The sequence below is a fragment of the Vidua chalybeata genome, chromosome 9, assembly GCF_026979565.1.
Source record: "Vidua chalybeata isolate OUT-0048 chromosome 9, bVidCha1 merged haplotype, whole genome shotgun sequence".
NCBI classification, from domain to species: Eukaryota; Metazoa; Chordata; class Aves; order Passeriformes; family Viduidae; genus Vidua; species Vidua chalybeata.
The window spans coordinates 5,803,588-5,821,035 of NC_071538.1; the positions used below are offsets into that span (position 1 = coordinate 5,803,588).

At 56.6% G+C, this 17,448-nt stretch overlaps 2 protein-coding genes across 5 annotated transcripts in view; one reads left to right on the top strand and one right to left on the bottom strand.

The window, feature by feature from the left end:
• The first annotated feature begins 3,896 nt into the window (after positions 1 to 3,896).
• Positions 3,897 to 13,872, top strand: SLC35D1 (solute carrier family 35 member D1). The gene is given in 13 exon segments (XM_053950694.1): positions 3,897 to 3,932; positions 3,934 to 4,112; positions 4,726 to 4,759; positions 4,834 to 4,920; positions 5,624 to 5,691; positions 6,726 to 6,797; positions 7,282 to 7,350; positions 7,627 to 7,729; positions 8,197 to 8,289; positions 10,462 to 10,529; positions 10,878 to 10,956; positions 11,131 to 11,213; positions 11,773 to 13,872. Coding segments are annotated over 13 exon segments (1,077 nt in total). The 3' UTR covers positions 11,879 to 13,872.
• A 328-nt stretch (positions 13,873 to 14,200) lies between these two features.
• The window catches only part of MIER1 (MIER1 transcriptional regulator), a 40,867-nt gene continuing 37,619 nt past the window's right edge, over positions 14,201 to 17,448 (bottom strand). For all 4 annotated transcript variants that reach the window (XM_053950563.1, XM_053950560.1, XM_053950562.1 and 1 more), the window contains one exon: positions 14,201 to 17,197. In XM_053950563.1, the coding sequence (XP_053806538.1) occupies positions 16,872 to 17,197 (326 nt within the window). In that variant the 3' untranslated portion in view covers positions 14,201 to 16,871. The remainder of the gene's footprint in view (positions 17,198 to 17,448) is intronic.

Sequence of the window (17,448 nt, forward strand, 5' to 3'; positions counted from 1 at the left end):
GGCAGCAGAGGCGGGGCTCACACCCGGCTCCTTCCCACAGATTTCTCTTTCCCCTGCTCAGGAACCTCAGCTGCTGTCGCCTTCCTCTGAGGCAGCTGCACTGCCCCGACTTTCCACCCCGCCTCGTGTTCGGGGCTCTCTGTGCTTTGCTCAGATATTCCTCAGAGCCCGATGGAAACTGAGGCACGTTAGGCTGGGTTTAGGGAGAAATTCCTCCCTGTGAGGGTGGGGAGGCCCAGAGCAGCTGTGGCTGCCCCTGGATCCCTGCAGTGTCCAGGGCCAGGCTGGACAGGGCTTGGAGCAGCCTGGGACGGTGGGAGGTGGAACAAGGCGAGGTTTGTGCTCCCCTCCAGCCCAAACCATGCCAGGATTCTGTGATCCTGTGTCCGGAGGTGGAAACGCCTTCCCAGCACTCCGGTGCCCTGCAGAGAGCCCCTGCCGAGGCTGGCACGGCCCCGCAGCTCCTCCCAGCACAGCCGGGATGGTGCCTTGGCATCCCAGCCTGGCACGGGCTTGGGCTCAGTCGCCCCCCGGCAGCGCCCCGGTTTTGGGGGCACCGCTCCGGGGCTGTGCCGTGCTTCCCCAGCGCCCCCGCGGCAGCGATGGCATCTCCGCGGCACTTCCCTGCCCTGCCCGCCCCCACCGCCACCGCCACCGCCACCGGCTGCTGCCACCACCTCCGTGCCCGCTCCGCTGTGCCCCGTGCCGGGCTCCGGAGCCCTTCCCCAGCCTGGGCCAGGTCTGGCAGGGGCATGAGAGCGGGTGAACGGCACGTTTGTTATCTTTGGTGGCCACGCTCGGGCAGGGAAGGGGAGGTCGGGACGGACGCGGCTCTGCTGAGAGAGCGGAGCTGCTGTGTCACCCCCGGAGCCGCGCCCGCCGCGGGGGACACAGGCGTGGCACAGGCTCGTCCCCTTGTCGCCCTGCTGGCAGCGCTGCGAGGGGACACCGGGTGTTTCATCTTAGAACCGCCGCGGTGGCGCCTGAGCCGTGGCTGGCGACACTGTCCCCACGGGGGCTTCCCTGTCCCCACGGTGGGGTTCCCGGGGGACAGGGACACGCCAGAGGGACAGGGAATCAGCGCTGCTTGCGTCAAGTGCCGCTGGCACGGCGCTCCAGGCAGGATTGGGTTGCTCTGTGCCGCTGGAGCAGTAAATGTTCCCAAGTCGCAGCTCCGCTGCGGGCTCGGACAGCCCGGGGCTCGCTGCAGGAACAAGGAAGGTGATGCCAGTGCCAAAGGGGATTTGACTGTGATTTTTGGCTGGGGTAAAAGGGCACCCGAGATACGGGGAAGCTGCTCCCGGACTTTCAAGTCAGTTTGTCCTTCCCGTGAGCCGTGCCAGGGAGCAGCCCCGGCTCCTTCCCTGCGAGCAGGGCAGCAGCACGGACATGAATCAGCCGGGAAAAGGAAAGTTCGGGCAGGGCTCGCTGTTTTCCCCGCGAGGGGAGAGTGCCGGGGCGAGCCGAGCGTGCCGGGGCGAGCGGCGGCTCCTGCCCGCGGGGCCACCATGCCCCGCTTCCCTCCGGAGGCTGCAGGCCCTGGCTCTGCCCGGGCAGGTCATGGCAGCGAGAAAATCGGGAATAACCCTTCCCAAAAGGGGCCGTAAACACAGCCACGGGCAATGAATGTCCCGCTGCTGCCTTCCCTCCTCACTTCGCCAGTGATCCCCAAATCAGCCCTGCAGCGGTTTAAAAGCCGTGTGGATGCACATGGGATGGGAGTGGCCTTGGCAGCGCCGGAATGGTTGGACTGGATGGTCTTTGAGGGCTTTTCCGACCTAAGTGATCCAAGGTTTTATGGAAGCGCTGCTGTTTCCAAGCTGAGCTGATCCCTCATCCCCCTGCGGCACCCCCTATTCCCCCCACACCACCGGTGCAGCTTTCCCGTGGCCGCAGCTTTGTCCCTCCACCCGCGCCCCGTCCCCTCGGGGGCTCCGGGACACTGTGGGGACTGAGCTGTGCCCAGGTGGGACCGGGCCGATGGGAGCGGATTCCCAGCGGTGACACCGAGGCGTGCGCGTCACCCTCGTCCCCCAGCTCTCACCGCGTCCCGTAGGGCGGAGGCGCCTTTGTGCTCCCAGCCGCCTTGTTTTGGGATTTTTCCACTTGGCGGAGCATAGCCCGGAGGGGAAGATTTAATCTCTGAAAGGGAAGGGCTGGTGCCAAAATCCTGCGTGCGGGGTCACCCGGCAGGGTGCTGGGCCCCCGGGGGCCACCGTGCCAGGGACAGCGGTGCCAGCACGGCCCTGACCCCCCCCCCCCCAATTCTGCCGTGGGGAGGGGCGGAGGGAGCCCTGTCCCCCTGCCCACACAGGGGACACGCGTTTGGTGTCCCCTTGTCCCTCAGTGCCCGGTGCCACCCCGTGTGTGACCTCACCTACGCCCCCCTTCCCCTCCTCGTGACCCCCGTGCCCCCCCCCGGGGGGTTCCCCTCGTCACTGCTGCCCATCCCAAACCCCCGTGCGATGCCCCCCTTGCTGTGCCCCCACAGCCCCACCAGTGCCCCCCCACCGGTCCCCGTGCCGTGCCCACCCCTCCCCGCAGTGTCCCCAACCCGTCCCCCGTGAGATGCCCCCCCCCGGCAGTTTCCCCCGTCCCAGCCCCCATCACATCCTCCCCCTATCAATGCCACCACCCCAGCGGTGCCCCCTGTGCCACCGCCCCACCCCATCACTGTCCCCATCCCGGCCCCCCCGTGCGATGTCCCCATCCCAATCCCCTGTGTGCTGTCCCCCATCCCAGCCCCTGTGCCGCGTCCCCATCCCTGTCCCCTGTACCATGTCTCATCCCTGTCCCTATCCCTGTCCCCCATGCCGTGTCCCTATCCCTGTCCCCCCCGAGCCGTGTCTCCATCCCTGTCCCTATTCCTGTCCCCAGTGCCGTGTCCCCATCCCCATCCCTGTCCCCAATCCCCGTGTCCATCCCTGTCCCCATCCCTGTCCCCAATCCCCGTGTCCATCCCTGTCCCCATCCCTGTCCCCAATCCCCGTGTCCATCCCTGTCCCCATCCCTGTCCCCAATCCCCGTGTCCATCCCTGTCCCCATCCCTGTCCCCAGTACCATGACCCCATCCCCGTCCCTATCCCCGCCCCATCCCCAGTCCCTATGTCCCTATGTCCATCCCTGTCCCCATCCCTATCCCTGTCTCCATCCCTGTCCCCAATCCCTGTGTCCATCTCTGTCCCCATCCCTGTCCCTATCCTTGTCCCCATCCCTGTCCCTATCCTTGTCCCTATCCCTGTCTCCATCCCCGTCCCCATCCCTGTCCCTCTCCCAATCCCCATCCCTGTCCCCATCCCCGTTCCCATCCCTGTCCCCATCCCAATCCCCATCCCTGTCCCTATCCCCGTTCCCATCCCTGTCCCCATCCCAATCCCCATCCCTGTCCCTATCCCCGTTCCTATCCCTGTCCCCATCCCAATCCCCATCCCTGTCCCTATCCCCGTTCCTATCCCTGTCCCCATCCCAATCCCCATCCCTGTCCCTCTCCCAATCCCCATCCCCGTTCCCATCCCAATCCCCATCTCTGTCCCAATCCCAATCCCAATCCCCATCCCTGTCCCTATCCCCGTTCCCATCCCAATCCCCATCCCCATCCCTGTCCCTCTCCCCGTTCCCATCCCCATCCCAATCCCTCTCCCCATCCCCGTTCCCCATCCCCGTTCCCCATCCCCGTTCCCATCCCCGTTCCCCATCCCCGTTCCCATCCCCGTTCCCATCCCTATCCCGTTCCCATCCCCGTTCCCATCCCCGTTCCCATCCCTATCCCAATCCCTCTCCCCGTTCCCATCCCCATCCCTCTCCCTCTCCCCCTCCCCGTTCCCGTCCCGCGTTGCGCGGCCCCGCCCCGCGGCGCGGCGCATGCGCGGTGCGCGGTGCGCGGCCCCGCCCCAGCCATGTCGGCCCCGCGCAGACGCCCCGCGGCCGCGGCCGGGGGGGGGGCCCGAGGGGGCGGCTGAGGGGGGAGCCCCCGCCGGAGCCCCCGCGCCCGGCGATGCGGAGCGGGGCATGGCGGCCCCGCCGCTCTGCCTGCGCCTGCTGGCCGCCGCCTTCTACGGCCTCAGCTCCTTCCTCATCGTCGTCGTCAACAAGAGCGTCCTCACCGCCTACGGGTACGGCCGCGCCGGCGGGACCCCCCCCCCTGGGATCGGGGTACCCACCCCTGGGATCGGGATATCCCCCTTGGATCGGGGTACCCACCCCCGGGATCGGGATACCCCCCCGGGATCGGGAATCCTCCCGGGATTGGGGTAACCCCCCCTGGGATCGGGATATCCCCCTGGGATCGGGATATCCCCCCCCTCGGGATCGGGATACCCCCCCCCGGGATCGGTGTACCCACCCCTTGGATCGGGATACCCACCCCCGGGATCGGGATACCCCCCCCCCGGGATCGGGCTACCCGCCCCCGGGATCGGGGATATCCCCCCCGGGATCGGGATACCCCCCCCTGGGATCAGGGATATCCCCTCTGGGATCGGGATACCCCCCCTGGGATCGGGATACCCCCCCGGGATGGGGACCCCGCCATTCGCTCCCGTCCCTGGGCTCGGGTACCCCCCCTGTGTCGCCCCCCCTGCCCCGGGTCCTTGCCAGCCCCTGCCCCCCCCCCGCTGCCGCCCCCGCCCCATCCTCTCCGCTGCCCGGCCCCGGGTGTCCCCCGGGTGTCCCCACGGCCGTGGGGTGCTGTGGGTGCCCCCCCTGATCTGCGCTCTGCTCCCGCAGGTTCCCGTCCTCGCTGTGCGTGGGGCTGGGCCAGGTGAGTGGGACCCCGCCGAGTCCCCGCACGCCGCCGTTCGGGGGGCCGTGGGGTGACCCCCTGCTCTCTTGCAGATGGTGGCCACGGTGGCCGTGCTCGGGGCGGGGAAGGCGCTGCGGGTGGTCAAGTTCCCCGACCTGGACAGACACATCCCCCGGCGGGTGAGACCCCTCCTGGGCACCCAGATCCCCTCCTGGGCACCCAGATCCCCTCCTGGGCACCCAGATCCCCTCCTCGGGCACCCAAATCCCCTCCCGGGCACCCAAATCCCCTCCTCGGGCACCCAAATCCCCTCCTCGGGCACCCAAATCCCCTCCTCGGGCACCCAAATCCCCTCCTCGGGCACCCAAATCCCCTCCTCGGCACCCAGATCCCCTCCTCGGCACCCAGATCCCCTCCTCGGGCACCCAAATCCCCTCCTCGGGCACCCAAATCCCCTCCTCGGGCACCCAAATCCCCTCCTCGGGCACCCAAATCCTCTCCCCAGCACCTGGCTTCCCTCCTTGGACACCCAAATCCCCTTCCCAAGCACCCAAATCCCCTCCTCGGACACCCAAATCCCCTCCTCGGGCACCCGACTCCCCTTCCCAAGCACCCAAATCCCCTCCCCAGCTCCCAGCTCCCCTTCCCAGGCTCCTTTCCCCAGCCCCGGGGTCCCTGCCCCACTCTTTGGGATGCCCGTGCCCGTTCCCGGGATCCTGCAGCTCCGGGCCACGTGTGTGTGTGTGTGTTGTGTGTGTGTGTGTGTGTGTGTGTGTGTGTGTTTCCAAGGCGGGTGGGAATAATTCCACTCTATTTTGATCCCCCGAGGCTGCTCGGGGAGCTCTCGGCTCGCTCCCTCAGCCTTATCCCTCTTCTCTGCAGACGTTTCCTCTACCTCTCCTGTACTTTGGGAACCAGATCACAGGACTGTTCAGCACAAAGAAACTGAAGTAGGGATGGGTTTCCTGCTTTCACCGTTCCTCGGGGCTCTCCAGGGTTGCCGGGGAGCCCTGCCGGGCCCCGGGGCTCTGGGTGATGGGGCAGGAGCCGCTCGGGGCCCGGCACTTCCCTTCCTTCCTTCCCTGCCTGCCCACGCCGGGATGTGCCACGTGCGAGTTCCCGAATGCTCCCCGCGGGCAGGGAGGGACTCGGGGCTGGCCCTTAACCATGGGGTGAGGTCTGGGGGTGTCCCTGGGGGTCCCCCAGCCCGGCAGGCTCGGATCCAAGGGGCTGTGGGAGCAGTGCCATTCCCAGAAGGGAATTCCCCCCTCAGGGCAGGGGCAGGCCAATCCCATATCCCTGCTCCAGTCCCCTATCCCTGCTCCAGTCCCATATCCCTGCTCCGATCCCATATCCCCAGTCCCATATCCCTGTTCTGATCCCATATCTGTGCTCCGATCCCATATCCCTGCTCCAATCCCACATCCCCGCTCCCATATCCCTGCTCTGATCCCATATCCCTGCTCTGATCCCATATCCCTGCTCTGATCCCATATCCCTGATCCCATATCCCTGTTCTGATCCCATATCCATGCTCTGGTCCCATATCCCTGCTCCAGTCCCATATCCGTGTTCTGATCCCATATCCCCAATCCCATATCCCTGCTCCAATCCCATATCCCTGCTCCGATCCCATATCCCTGTTCTGGTCCCATATCCCTGTTCTGGTCCCATATCCGTGCTCCAATCCCATATCCGTCCTCCGATCCCATATCCCTGCTCCAATCCCATATCCCTGCTCCAGTCCCATATCCCTGCTCCGATCCCATATCCCTGTTCTGATCCCATATCCCTGCTCCAATCCCATATCCCTGCTCCAATCCCATATCCCTGCTCTGATCCCATATCCGTGCTCCAATCCCATATCCCTGCTCCAGTCCCATATCCATGCTCCGATCCCATATCCCTGCTCTGATCCCCTATCCCGGCTCCGTTTGGGATGGGGGTGGCGCAGCCTCTCACGCCGCTGCCCCTTCTCCCGCAGCCTGCCCATGTTCACGGTCCTAAGGAGGTTTTCCATCCTCTTTACGATGTTTGCCGAGGGGTTCCTGCTCAAGTGAGTGCTCCGGGGGCCGGGTTTGGCTTCGGCCGGGCGGGGACGGGAGGAGGGCGGGACGAGGGGCGGGTGCGGGAGCTGCCGGCCCCGATCCCTTCCCGCCTGAGCTGCGAGAGAGAGGGATGTGCTGCTCTGGCCCCGGGGAGGTGCAGGGTGCTGTGCCGGCCCCAATTCCCGCATTCCCGGTGTGCCCGCAGCCCCTTCCCCATGGCTGGAGCTGCTCCGTGCCCGGCTGAGCCCGTCCTGCCCTGCCCCAGGCGGAGCTGCAGCTCCCTGTGAGCTCCCAGCTCCCCAAGGCTGAGTTATCTTCTGAAAAAACCACAGAGATAATTGTCCAGAAACGTCTCTGCTCCCGGCTCCTGCACGGCTCGCTTGGGTTGGGGTTGGGGTTGGGGTTTTCCCCCTTTCCTCAGGAGGAAAAGCGTCTCCCTGCTCCGAGCGTTCCCGAGGGCTGACGCCGTGTCCCGCTGCCTCTCCTTCCCAGGAAGAAGTTTTCCTGGAGCATTCAGATGACAGTATTTGCCATGATCTTCGGTGCATTTGTGGCTGCCAGGTGAGCTGTCCCCATTCCCATATCCCAGAGGGTCCGTGCCAGAGGGAATGGGGTTCCCTGGCGTGTCCCAAGAGCAGAGGGATTAAACGCTGACTTCCCCCCCCCCCCGACGTGCTCTCTAGTAGGAAAGAATGTTTTCCTGACCCAAATCCCAACCCCTCCTCCCGTGATTAACTTTTCCTGACAACTTGCTGGCTCCACAGAAGGTGGAAGGACCCTTCCAAGCGTTGTCCCTGCACAGCCCAGAGCTTTAACTCCTGCTTTTCCCCTTCCCAGTGCTGACTTGGCATTCGACCTGGAGGGATATATTTTTATCCTCATTAACGACGCCTTAACAGCTGCAAACGGTGCCTACGTGAAACAGAAGCTGGATTCCAAGGTGGGCTGGGCTTTGGCTTCCTTTGGGATGTTGGGATTTTGGGATTGGTTCCTGTGAGGTCAGAGCGGGGAGGCTCAGCCATCCCATTCCCAAAATCTGTCCAGAGCTGGAGAGGAGCTGGGGACAAGGCACGGAGGGACAGGACACAGGGAAGGGCTTCCAGAGGGCAGGGATGGATGTTCCTGGCTGGGATGGAATTCCCAGAGCAGCTGAGGCTGCCCCTGGATCCCTGGCAGTCCCTGGAGCAGCCTGGGACGGTGGAAGGTCCCTGCCCGTGGGACTGGATGGGATTTAAGGCCCTTCCCAACCCAAACCAGCCTGGAATTCCATGAGATGGCAGAACCTCCACCCTGCAGCTCCTCTGTCTGGAAGAATCCCGCCTGGATTCAGCTCCAGGCGCAGTCCCAGCAGCAGTGTGAGCAGGAATTTCTGTTCCCACTCGAGCCCTTGGCTGTTTCCCGTTCCAGGAGCTGGGGAAGTACGGGCTGCTCTATTACAACGCCCTGTTCATGATCCTCCCCACCCTGGCCATTGCCTACGTCACTGGAGATGCACAGAAGGTAGGAGAGCACCCCAAAATCCGTGGGATCCGTGGCACACCATCGCCTGGGGAGGGGGTGGCACCCCAAAACCACCTCAGCAGAAGGCAGCTGCAACTTTGACGTTGAATTTAAACCCACAGAGCTGCTCCATTCAGGAGCATTTTTGTAATGCCCGAGGAACGGGGAAGTGGAGAGCAAGAAGAAAACCCAAATTTTATTTAAAGAAGAATTATTTGAACCAAACATTATTTAAAGAAGCTGAGTAACTTTAGAATCAATGAGTTTCTTCAAACTCTTTTTTAATGTCCTTCCCCTCTTGCTGGGGCAGTTTTGTGGAGTTGCTGTGCGGGTTCCCTTTGCTTGTGGTGCCCCACTGGGGCTGTGGTCCTGGAGATGAAATAATATTAATTTAAAAATAAATATAGTTGTAATAATAATAGAATAATATTAATAATAACAACAACAGCAACAATAATAATAATAATTATAATAATAGTAACAATAAGAATTTACCTATGGTTCTGCATACATGGAATTTTTCTTTATTATTACTACTGGGGCAAATAATGATTATTTGCCTGTGGTCCTGTATACATGAAATTGTTAATTATTATTACTAATATTAACACTGTTAATATTATTACGAATATTATTAATATTATTATTATTAATATTATTATTTTTTGCTGTTGTTGTTGCTGTTGCACTCATTGATGTGCAGCTGGCTCTCCTGAGCAACAGATTCCTTTTTCCTGCCTGTTTTTTGGACATCCTCTCCATGTGCAGGGAATTCAGATGAATTCTCTCCTCCAAAGGCTGGAGGTGTCGCCCGCCTTGGGGCAGCCCCTGTGTCCCCCAGCCTGGTGGCTTTGTCCTCCTTAGGAGCTCAAAGCCCGGGATAATGAGCTGGGCTTAGCAGGGATGGCAGGAGGGGCTGGAGGTGGCTCAGCCCCGCCCTGCAGAGCAGCTCCAGGGGCTGGGTTTGGGATAAAAGTGCTCATTTAGGATCAGGAGCCCGGCCTGGGCAGGAAAACGTGGCTGTGAGCAGCCTCTGTTCAGCCTGGAGAGAGAAATGGCTTTTTTTTTTTTTTTTTTTTTTTTAATTTGCTTTTCCCCTGAATAAACTCCTTTCTGGGCTGCACAAAGCTGTGCTGTGTGCCCGGGGCTGCTGCCAGGAAACTCCGCCTTGGCAGCTCCGGGAAAACCCCCCTGGGAAGGGCTTGGGGGGGGGGGGCTGGGGGCCTTTCCTGTGCCTGTGGATCTGGGAATTCCTGCCGTTCCTCCGGAGGCACCCCAGGTAACACATCCTGCTCTGTGCAGAATTCCTGGGGGAAGAGGGGATGCAGGAGCTGCAGGAGGGGCCCCTCCAGGGCTGGAGGTGGGTGTCCCTGGGGAAGGGCATTCCCAGCTGCCTGGCAGGAGCCCTGGCTGCTCTGGCATTCCCTGCCCAGCCGGGAGGGCACTGAGGCAAGCAGCTCTTGCCCCGTGGCTGAGGCTCCTCTGCTCCCTCTGGAGCAGGTGAGGATTCCACCTGGATTCTGGGTGTCTCCAAGGGTGGAGACTTCCCTGGGCAACCTTTTCCCCTCTCCAAGTGGCTGCAGACATCCAGAGGGACCTTCCTGTGCGTCCCTGTGTGCCCCTGGCTCCGTGGTCCTGTCCCTGGGCACCTCCGGCAGAGCCTGGCTCCTGGGCGAGACCCCTGAGCTCTCCTCAGGGATGCTCCAGTCCCTGCAGGATCTTGGTGGTCCCTGTGGACTCTCTGGGGCACTGGATCCAGCCCTCCAGATGCTCCCCAAAGCCCAGGGACAAAGCCCTTCCCTGAAATCCAGGCTGCCTCAAGCCACTCTCAGCAGCATCTCCAGAGGTCACGGCTCCCTTGGGATGAGTGTTGTGGTTTGCAGGGAGCGAATTCCAAAACGATCCAATTCTGGGGAGCAGCCAGCTGGGAGATGCCTCTCCTGAGCCCTCAGGCTTGTGACACTCATTCCCTGCCTTTTCCAGAAGGGCTGAGCCGAGTGCTGAGGCTGGAGGTGCTGCCAGCGGGGATCCCCAGCCTTGGGATGTCATTCCAGGCTTGGAATTGGGTTGGTTTTTCCTGCTGGGAGGTGCCAGCCGGTGCTGGGGGGGGTTGTTCCTTGTCTTGCTGGGAATTCTGTGCTTCCCAAGGCTCTAAAGCTGCTGTTCCTGCAGGCAGTGGAGTACCAGGGCTGGGCAGACACGTTCTTCCTCGTGCAGTTCACGCTGTCCTGTGTGATGGGGTAAGGACAGGGCTGCTGGGCTGGGAGCAGGGAAGGCATCTCCGTCCCATAAGCTGGGAATTGTGGTGCCCTGGTGTTATTTAAAAGCCATCATAAATCCTCAGTCCTGCTAGGGAGACCATTCCTGAGAGCTCTGCTGGGTGGAATTACCTCCCACCCTCCTCCAGCGCAGGTTTAAACGTGGGAAAACAAGGATGGGAATGGATCCTGGGATCCTGGAGTGCTTTGGCTTGGGAGCCACCTCAGGCTCACCTCATTCCCTGCAGGGCAGGGACCCCTTCCAAGGCCAGGGTGGTGGGATGAGGTGGTTCCCAAGGTGTTGTCCCTGATGCTGGCTCTTTCCCATAGGTTTATTTTGATGTATTCCACGGTTCTTTGCACTCAGTACAACTCTGCTCTTACAACTACAATAGTTGGCTGCATTAAGGTGAGTGGCATTCCCTGCTCCCAAAAAAAAAAAAAAAACAACCCTCAGTTATCCCTTGGGAATTGCATTAACCCCTCCTGTTCCACCCCCTGCATTTCCTTTTCCATAAATTCCGTTTTCCAGACAATTCCCTTGTCTCAGGCTGTTTGTTCCTCCCATCTTGTTCCTTTGCAGAATATTTTAATAACCTATATTGGGATGTTTTTTGGAGGAGATTATATTTTTACATGGATGAACTTCATTGGTCTAAATATCAGGTAAGAGCAGAGGTTTATTTATGACTTGTAGTGAAAACTGGGGTGAAACTGAAACAATTTGACAGATTTGGTGGATTTTTCCCCCTCCCCCAAAAAAAACCCCATGGATTTGGGATTTTGTCCTTGGTTGTTTTGTGCTTGTGCTTGGGTTTTGTGGGATGTTCCCAAACTTGGTTTGTTTTAAAGCCAGGAGAATTTTAGCACAGGAGTATTTTAGCAGGAAAATTGAGTTTTCCCTGAGTTACCAAGCAGAGTCACGGAATTAAGGCAGCAAAAGAAGAATATTGGGGATTATTTCACCTGGCCTTTCTTACTATTGAGCTTTTGGAAAAGTCTCCTTTCTGGGCTGTGTTGTGGGGGGGTCGCTCCTCTCCTCCTGCAGGACCCCTTGTGGGGCTGGAACAGATGGGGAATTAAAACACCCGGCTTTAGGAGGGGAGCTGGGAATTCTCACGGGAATGGGATGGATGCTGCCAGCAGATCCTCGTGCCGCGGCTCTGCCTTTTGCCGGGTGCGTGGCTGGAGCTCGTGGCCCACGAGCTCCCTGAACCTCTTGCAGTATTGCTGGAAGCCTGGTGTACTCCTACATCACCTTCAGCGAGGAGCAGATGAGCAAGGAGTCGGACGCCGGCAAGGTGGACATGAAAGGGAAGAGCTCGGTGTGAGCAGGGAGAGGCTTTTTTTGGGAGCCGACCTCTTCTGCTCGCCTGAGGGAAGGGCCCCGGGAGCCACCGGGGGTGCTCTTGATTTGCACAGCTGAGATTGCTGCCTTCACAAATCCTCGGGGACATCCACCCAGCCTGCACGGGGAAGGATGAGCCTAATTAAGCCTAATTAAAGGGAGGAATTAACGGGTTTCTAATCGAGCTGGGAGTTGGCAGCGGAAGACGGGGCACGGGCAGGGCGAGGGCTGGCAGTTCTGCCCCCCAGGGGTGTGCCAGGGGTGGCCCTGGCTGGATCTGCTCCCTGGGGTCCCTGGATCTGCCAGGGGTGGGGGGCTGGGGCCGGCTCCGTGCCCAGCCTGCTCCCTCTGGAACGTGGGAATGCCGAGGGGTTCCCCGGGAGCTGCTCCTGGGCTGGGCCAAGACCTCCTGGGTGAATGTTCACTGCTCTCTGCACTCAATTTTTGGCTGTTTTCTGTTTATTTTCTGTTTGTTTGGTCCATTGACCCACTGTTCAAGCTGGGTTTGCCCTCCTGGGTTTATCAGAGCCCTGCACCCATCTCTGTCTTTGAGGCTCGGCGACGTTCCCGGCAGGAAGGGATTTCCTGCCCCTGCTGAGCTCTGCAGCCCCCCTTGGATCCAGCCTTGGCTTTGGGAAAGCTGCTGCCCTTCCTGGGGAGATCCACCAGGGAGAAGCTGCTGGGATCACAGGGGAGCCGAGGTTGTCCCACCTGGCACAGCACATCCAGGGAATCTGCAGGGGCTGCAGCTCCCAGCCCTGGAGGAGGCACAAGGACTTAAATCTTCTCTTTTGGGCAAGTACAGGGCGCCCCGTAATTCTTGTTTTCCATGGAATGAATCACCCTGGGTTTGTGACCCACTAGAAGAATGGGAAGTGTAGAACATGGGGCAGTGTTCAGTGATTTTTAAAGGTTGTCTTACCCAGCACCTCTTTCCAGGTCTCCTTGGATTGACTTTTGGTTTTAAAAGAATTGTTTTTAAGCTTGGTTAAAAAAAACTTTTAGTAAAGCAATGTATTTAGAGATTTTTGTACCCTAACAGCTCCTCTAGACACCAACAGTGGGTTTTTTTTAGGAGATACTTGCTTAAACTGGAACTGCTGTTGGGCAAAGCTGCATTTGTTGGAGTTTACTGGAAGTTTTGGGAGGGGAAGGAGATTTTCTGTGAGGGTGCAGCTCCGGCCTGGTGTGCTGGGGAAGGTGTGGAGCGAATCAGCTGCTGCCTGCTCCAACATCCCGCTCCTGGAGCAATTCCAGAGCCACAACTCCCCCTTCCTCTGTGGGATTTTGTGGTCTCTGTAGTGACAAGGGGCAGTTGGGGCGTCCTGGAGCAGCCCCTCAGCACATTCCCCCTCTGAGCACAGTAAAAAAGAAACCCCTGATTATTTTGTCTCCCAAAATTCCAGCAAAACCTCGGCTTTGTCCAGGGGAGGGAGGGTCACAAACCCTTCCTGGCGTGCAGAAGCCCCCCAGTCCCAGCCCTGTTTTGTACTGGTTCTGTCCTGCTCCCTGTACTGGTTCCCAGTACCCAGCTCCTGGCCCTTGCTGCAGCATTCCCAAATCCCAAATCCCTTTTTTGTCCCCCGTGTGCTCCGACTCTGCCGTGCTGAGGTCACAGCCAGGAGGGTGATTCTGCCAGAGGGGTTTTTATGATTTTCTGTTTGGTTTTGAATCTACTGGTTAGATTTGCAGTCCTGACAGGGGAAGGATTTTTAAAGCTTATTTTGCCCATGCTGGGATCCTGCTGGATCCTCAACACTGGGAAAGCCAAGAATTCCTCTAACAGTATTTTCTATGCTATTAATTGACTAAAAAAAAGAAAATGTTTTCTATAGAGAATCTATTTACAAAATGAGCATTTCAGTGATGAAAATGTGAATGTATGGCAGGCTGTGGATGTGAGGAATGAGAGCAGAAGGGATTTATGTGCCTCTGTATTTTTGTATTTGCTTCCAATAAACCAATGAACCAAAGCTGCTCCTGCCTCACCCCTCTCTTCCCTGGCTGCAGAGGATGGGAATGCTGCCGTGGATAAATCAGGGATTTAGGGGGCTCTTCACAGCCCCCAGTCCCAGCAGGGTGAGGGTGGGGGGGGGATTCTGGGTTTCCAGCTTTGAATATTCCTTGAGAAGGGATTTGGGAAACATGATGGGGAATGAAGGAAACAGCTGGAAGTTGATCCAGAAAAATGGGTTTTGTTTCCATGGGTTTCACTGCAGAGCAACAGTCATTGCTCTCCCATCCTCTGAGAGGGAATGTCCCACCCCTCTGGAGCAAAGAAAGTCAGGAATTTTGGATGCAGACAGGAAGTTTAAAAATACTTTAATAAGCTTTTCCAGAATTGCAGACGGGGAAGGGGAGTAAGAGGAGGGAATTACTGACAGTGCAAAATACTGTGTGGAAAAAATGTATCAAACTGATCTGTAGGGTTTGTGGGGGGGGGTGGATTTTATAGCACACTGAACCCTCTGGGAAGCCCAAGGATTTCCTGTTGGACTGGATTCCCAACTGTACAGAAGGCTTGGAAAATGAAAGCAAAGTTAGGAGATTTCCAGGATTTTCAATAGCTTTAGTAGTGCAATGACTTACTGAGTTACAGTGGCTGCAGTTTGAAACATGAACAAAGTATTGTATAAAACACCAGCATAAACAAAAGGTAAATTAGAATTAAATATTCTTAAAGTCTAGCTGAGCATTACATAGTGGATTATGGAATGTCAGGTCTCTTCTAAGTATCACCAAAAAAAAAAAAAAAAAAAAAAAAAAAGGAAAGATAAAAAACAAAGCAACATTCCTGAAAATATACACAGTGCTGGATTTCACACACTAGCCTGAGACAATTCATTTGGAAACTTTCCTATGGATTGTTGGAAGTATTTCCAACTTGCAACCGAAAACAAAGAGCATCAAAATAAAACTGCAAATAGGATTCTGCTTGTGTGGAACCCTCTTTGAGGTTCTGCTCGTAACCAGAGGGGAGAGTTAACAGCAACCTCTGCCTCAGGCATTAATCACTGCATTCCTTAATTAACACAGGCCTTAATTAATGAACCTCACCCAGAGGCTCTCCAGGAGCAGGGCTGGCAGGCAGAGCTGATCATTCCCCAGGGTTCCTGCATCCATAACCCATCCTCATCCCGAGGCTTGGCTCATTCCTGATCCCAAAGTCCAAGGAAAGTTGAGTGGAGAAGAAACCGAGTCAGCCCAAGCCCTCAGCAGTGGGGCTGGGGTTGAAACATCCATTGCAAACCATTCAGTTCAAGTGGAACCATCAAGAGCATAAACCTGCAGAGAAAATAACCCATGAAGGATGAAGAGCACACCTGTGAGGAGGAGGAGGAGGACCCAGGGTTAGCAGTGGTACAAATTAACAATTATCCCGGACTTTAACAGAGCAGAAGTGGAGCTGGGCTGAAGAAAACAACCAAACAAAACCAAAATGAATGGGGATTTCAAACGTTCCTGATTGCTGGATGTAAATCCTACACCCACAGCTTCTCCGAGGTGCTGCTGGCAGGGTGAGCATCACCCCATCCCCGTTTACTTACGAGGAATTTTTGGTTTTCACACTGGAATTAGTTCTCCCCAGCTCAACCTGCAATTCCTGCTCTCCCTTCTCCAGCTGAGCGTGTCCCTGTGCACCAACACAGAATCCCAGGATCCTGCAGGTTGGAAAAGACCTCTGAGATGTTCAGGTGCAAGCTGTGCCCTGTGTGTGCTGCTCAGGAATTCCATGCAGCAGCAGCTCCCAGCTGCACTTCCAGCCCCTGCTCTGCTCCCTGGCAGGGCACGGACTGAAGAGAAACCAGGGCATGGTGGAGCTGCTGAACCCAAAGAAGGTTCAGTAAACTCGAGAATTTGACTGCTGTGACATTTCTCTGAGTTCCAAACAAAGGGAGAAAGAAAGCAAGGAAATGTGTGCAATGCAAGCAGCATGCTTAACGAAAATTTAAACATCATTATTTGCCATCAAACAAGAAAAAAAAAAAAATAAAACAGCAACACGTTTCCAAAATCAAATGCCTCCTAACCATTCTTATGTTAATTATTTACCAGCTTCTGGGAAGAAAATTAACACGTTGGTGATTAATTTTTAACTCCATTGGTTTGGTTTGGTTTGGTTTGGTTTGGGGGATTTTTTTGTTGGTTTTTTTTTTAGAAAAGACTTCAGCAAAATAAAAGGAAGCTGACATTAGACTCAGGGTATCAACTCTCTCATAAAAGTTTACCAACTGTACAAGGTAAGAAAATTATACAAGCTTTTGTTTTAAGAAAGGACAGTTCAATCAAGACATAAGTACTGTAAAAATCTTTCAAAGGCTACAAAGAAATCTGGAAAAATACAGAATGTATTTCTTTAGCCCAGATAAAGAATATGGAAAGACATCATTGATGTCAACAATTTTACATAGACAAACCTGACCTGGTTTATTTATTCACCTTTTAAAACTTCTATATATAAAAATAGTTGTGCTCATAACTTTCAGGATTCATGAGGGTTCCTTAATGATGGGATGACATTTTCCTCTCTCCAGCAGGAGTGGAAGTCTCTGTGCCTGCTCTGTCTTGGCTTTTCCTGTTTTATTTTAACTTCCTGCAAAGCCCCAAATGCTTTGTTCACTTGCACACTGATTAAATGCTGTTTTATACATTAAATGTTGTATTAACACATTCTTTCATGTATTAAGCTGGGAATATTTTTGCAGCAACTCACTGCTTTGTTCCTTAAATATTTAAGAGCCTTTTATCCCAGAACTGCAGCTGCCAGCTCTGAGAAATTCAATATTCTCCTGCTGCTTTTCAGCACTGAAGAAAACCAAATCATCGGATCTTTAGAGCCAACTAGAAGGTCTCAGGATACAAAAAAAAAAAATCTCAGATTGTTTATGGAACTGGACTTTGGAAGGTAACCCATCAACCCTGAAAATTCTAGACACCCAGAATTTACTCCAAGGAACAAAATCAGCTCCCAGCACTCAGTCATCCAAAGTTTCCAGCTCCTCCAGCTTCCCGTGGGAGTTGGTTTCCTGGAAGAACTCTGAAGCACCGGGGCTCTCCTTCCCATTGCTGTTCATTCTTCTTCTTTTCAGAGGTCTCTCACTCTTTTCTTCCAGCTCAGGCTCGCTCCGTGAGGCTGAATGAGCAACTTTGGGGTCACTGGAGAGGTTTTCGGGTTCATAGCCATTTGAATCCAGCTCTGTGTGAGGTGTTTTCTTCCCACTGCAAGGTCCATTGACGTGCAGTCCCTCCAGCTTTGCCTCCTCCTTCCCTGGCACCTCCCCTGGGCCGTTGGCAGAGACACCTGGGTTGGAGAGAAACCCCATCAGCAAAGCTCAGCAGCAGCACAACAGCCTGGGCTGCCTCAGGGAAGCAGAGTTTGAACTCAAAATCCATTAAAAATCCAGTGTTTTCCTCCTCCTCCTCCTCACTGTGTGATTGATGTGCATACTGAAGGCACAGGGAGTGCATGGAATGATTAAAGGGAGCAGAGGATGTCCTGGAATCCCAGGATGCAGGGGCTGCAGGTGGGCTCTCCTCACCTGGGCTGCCTCA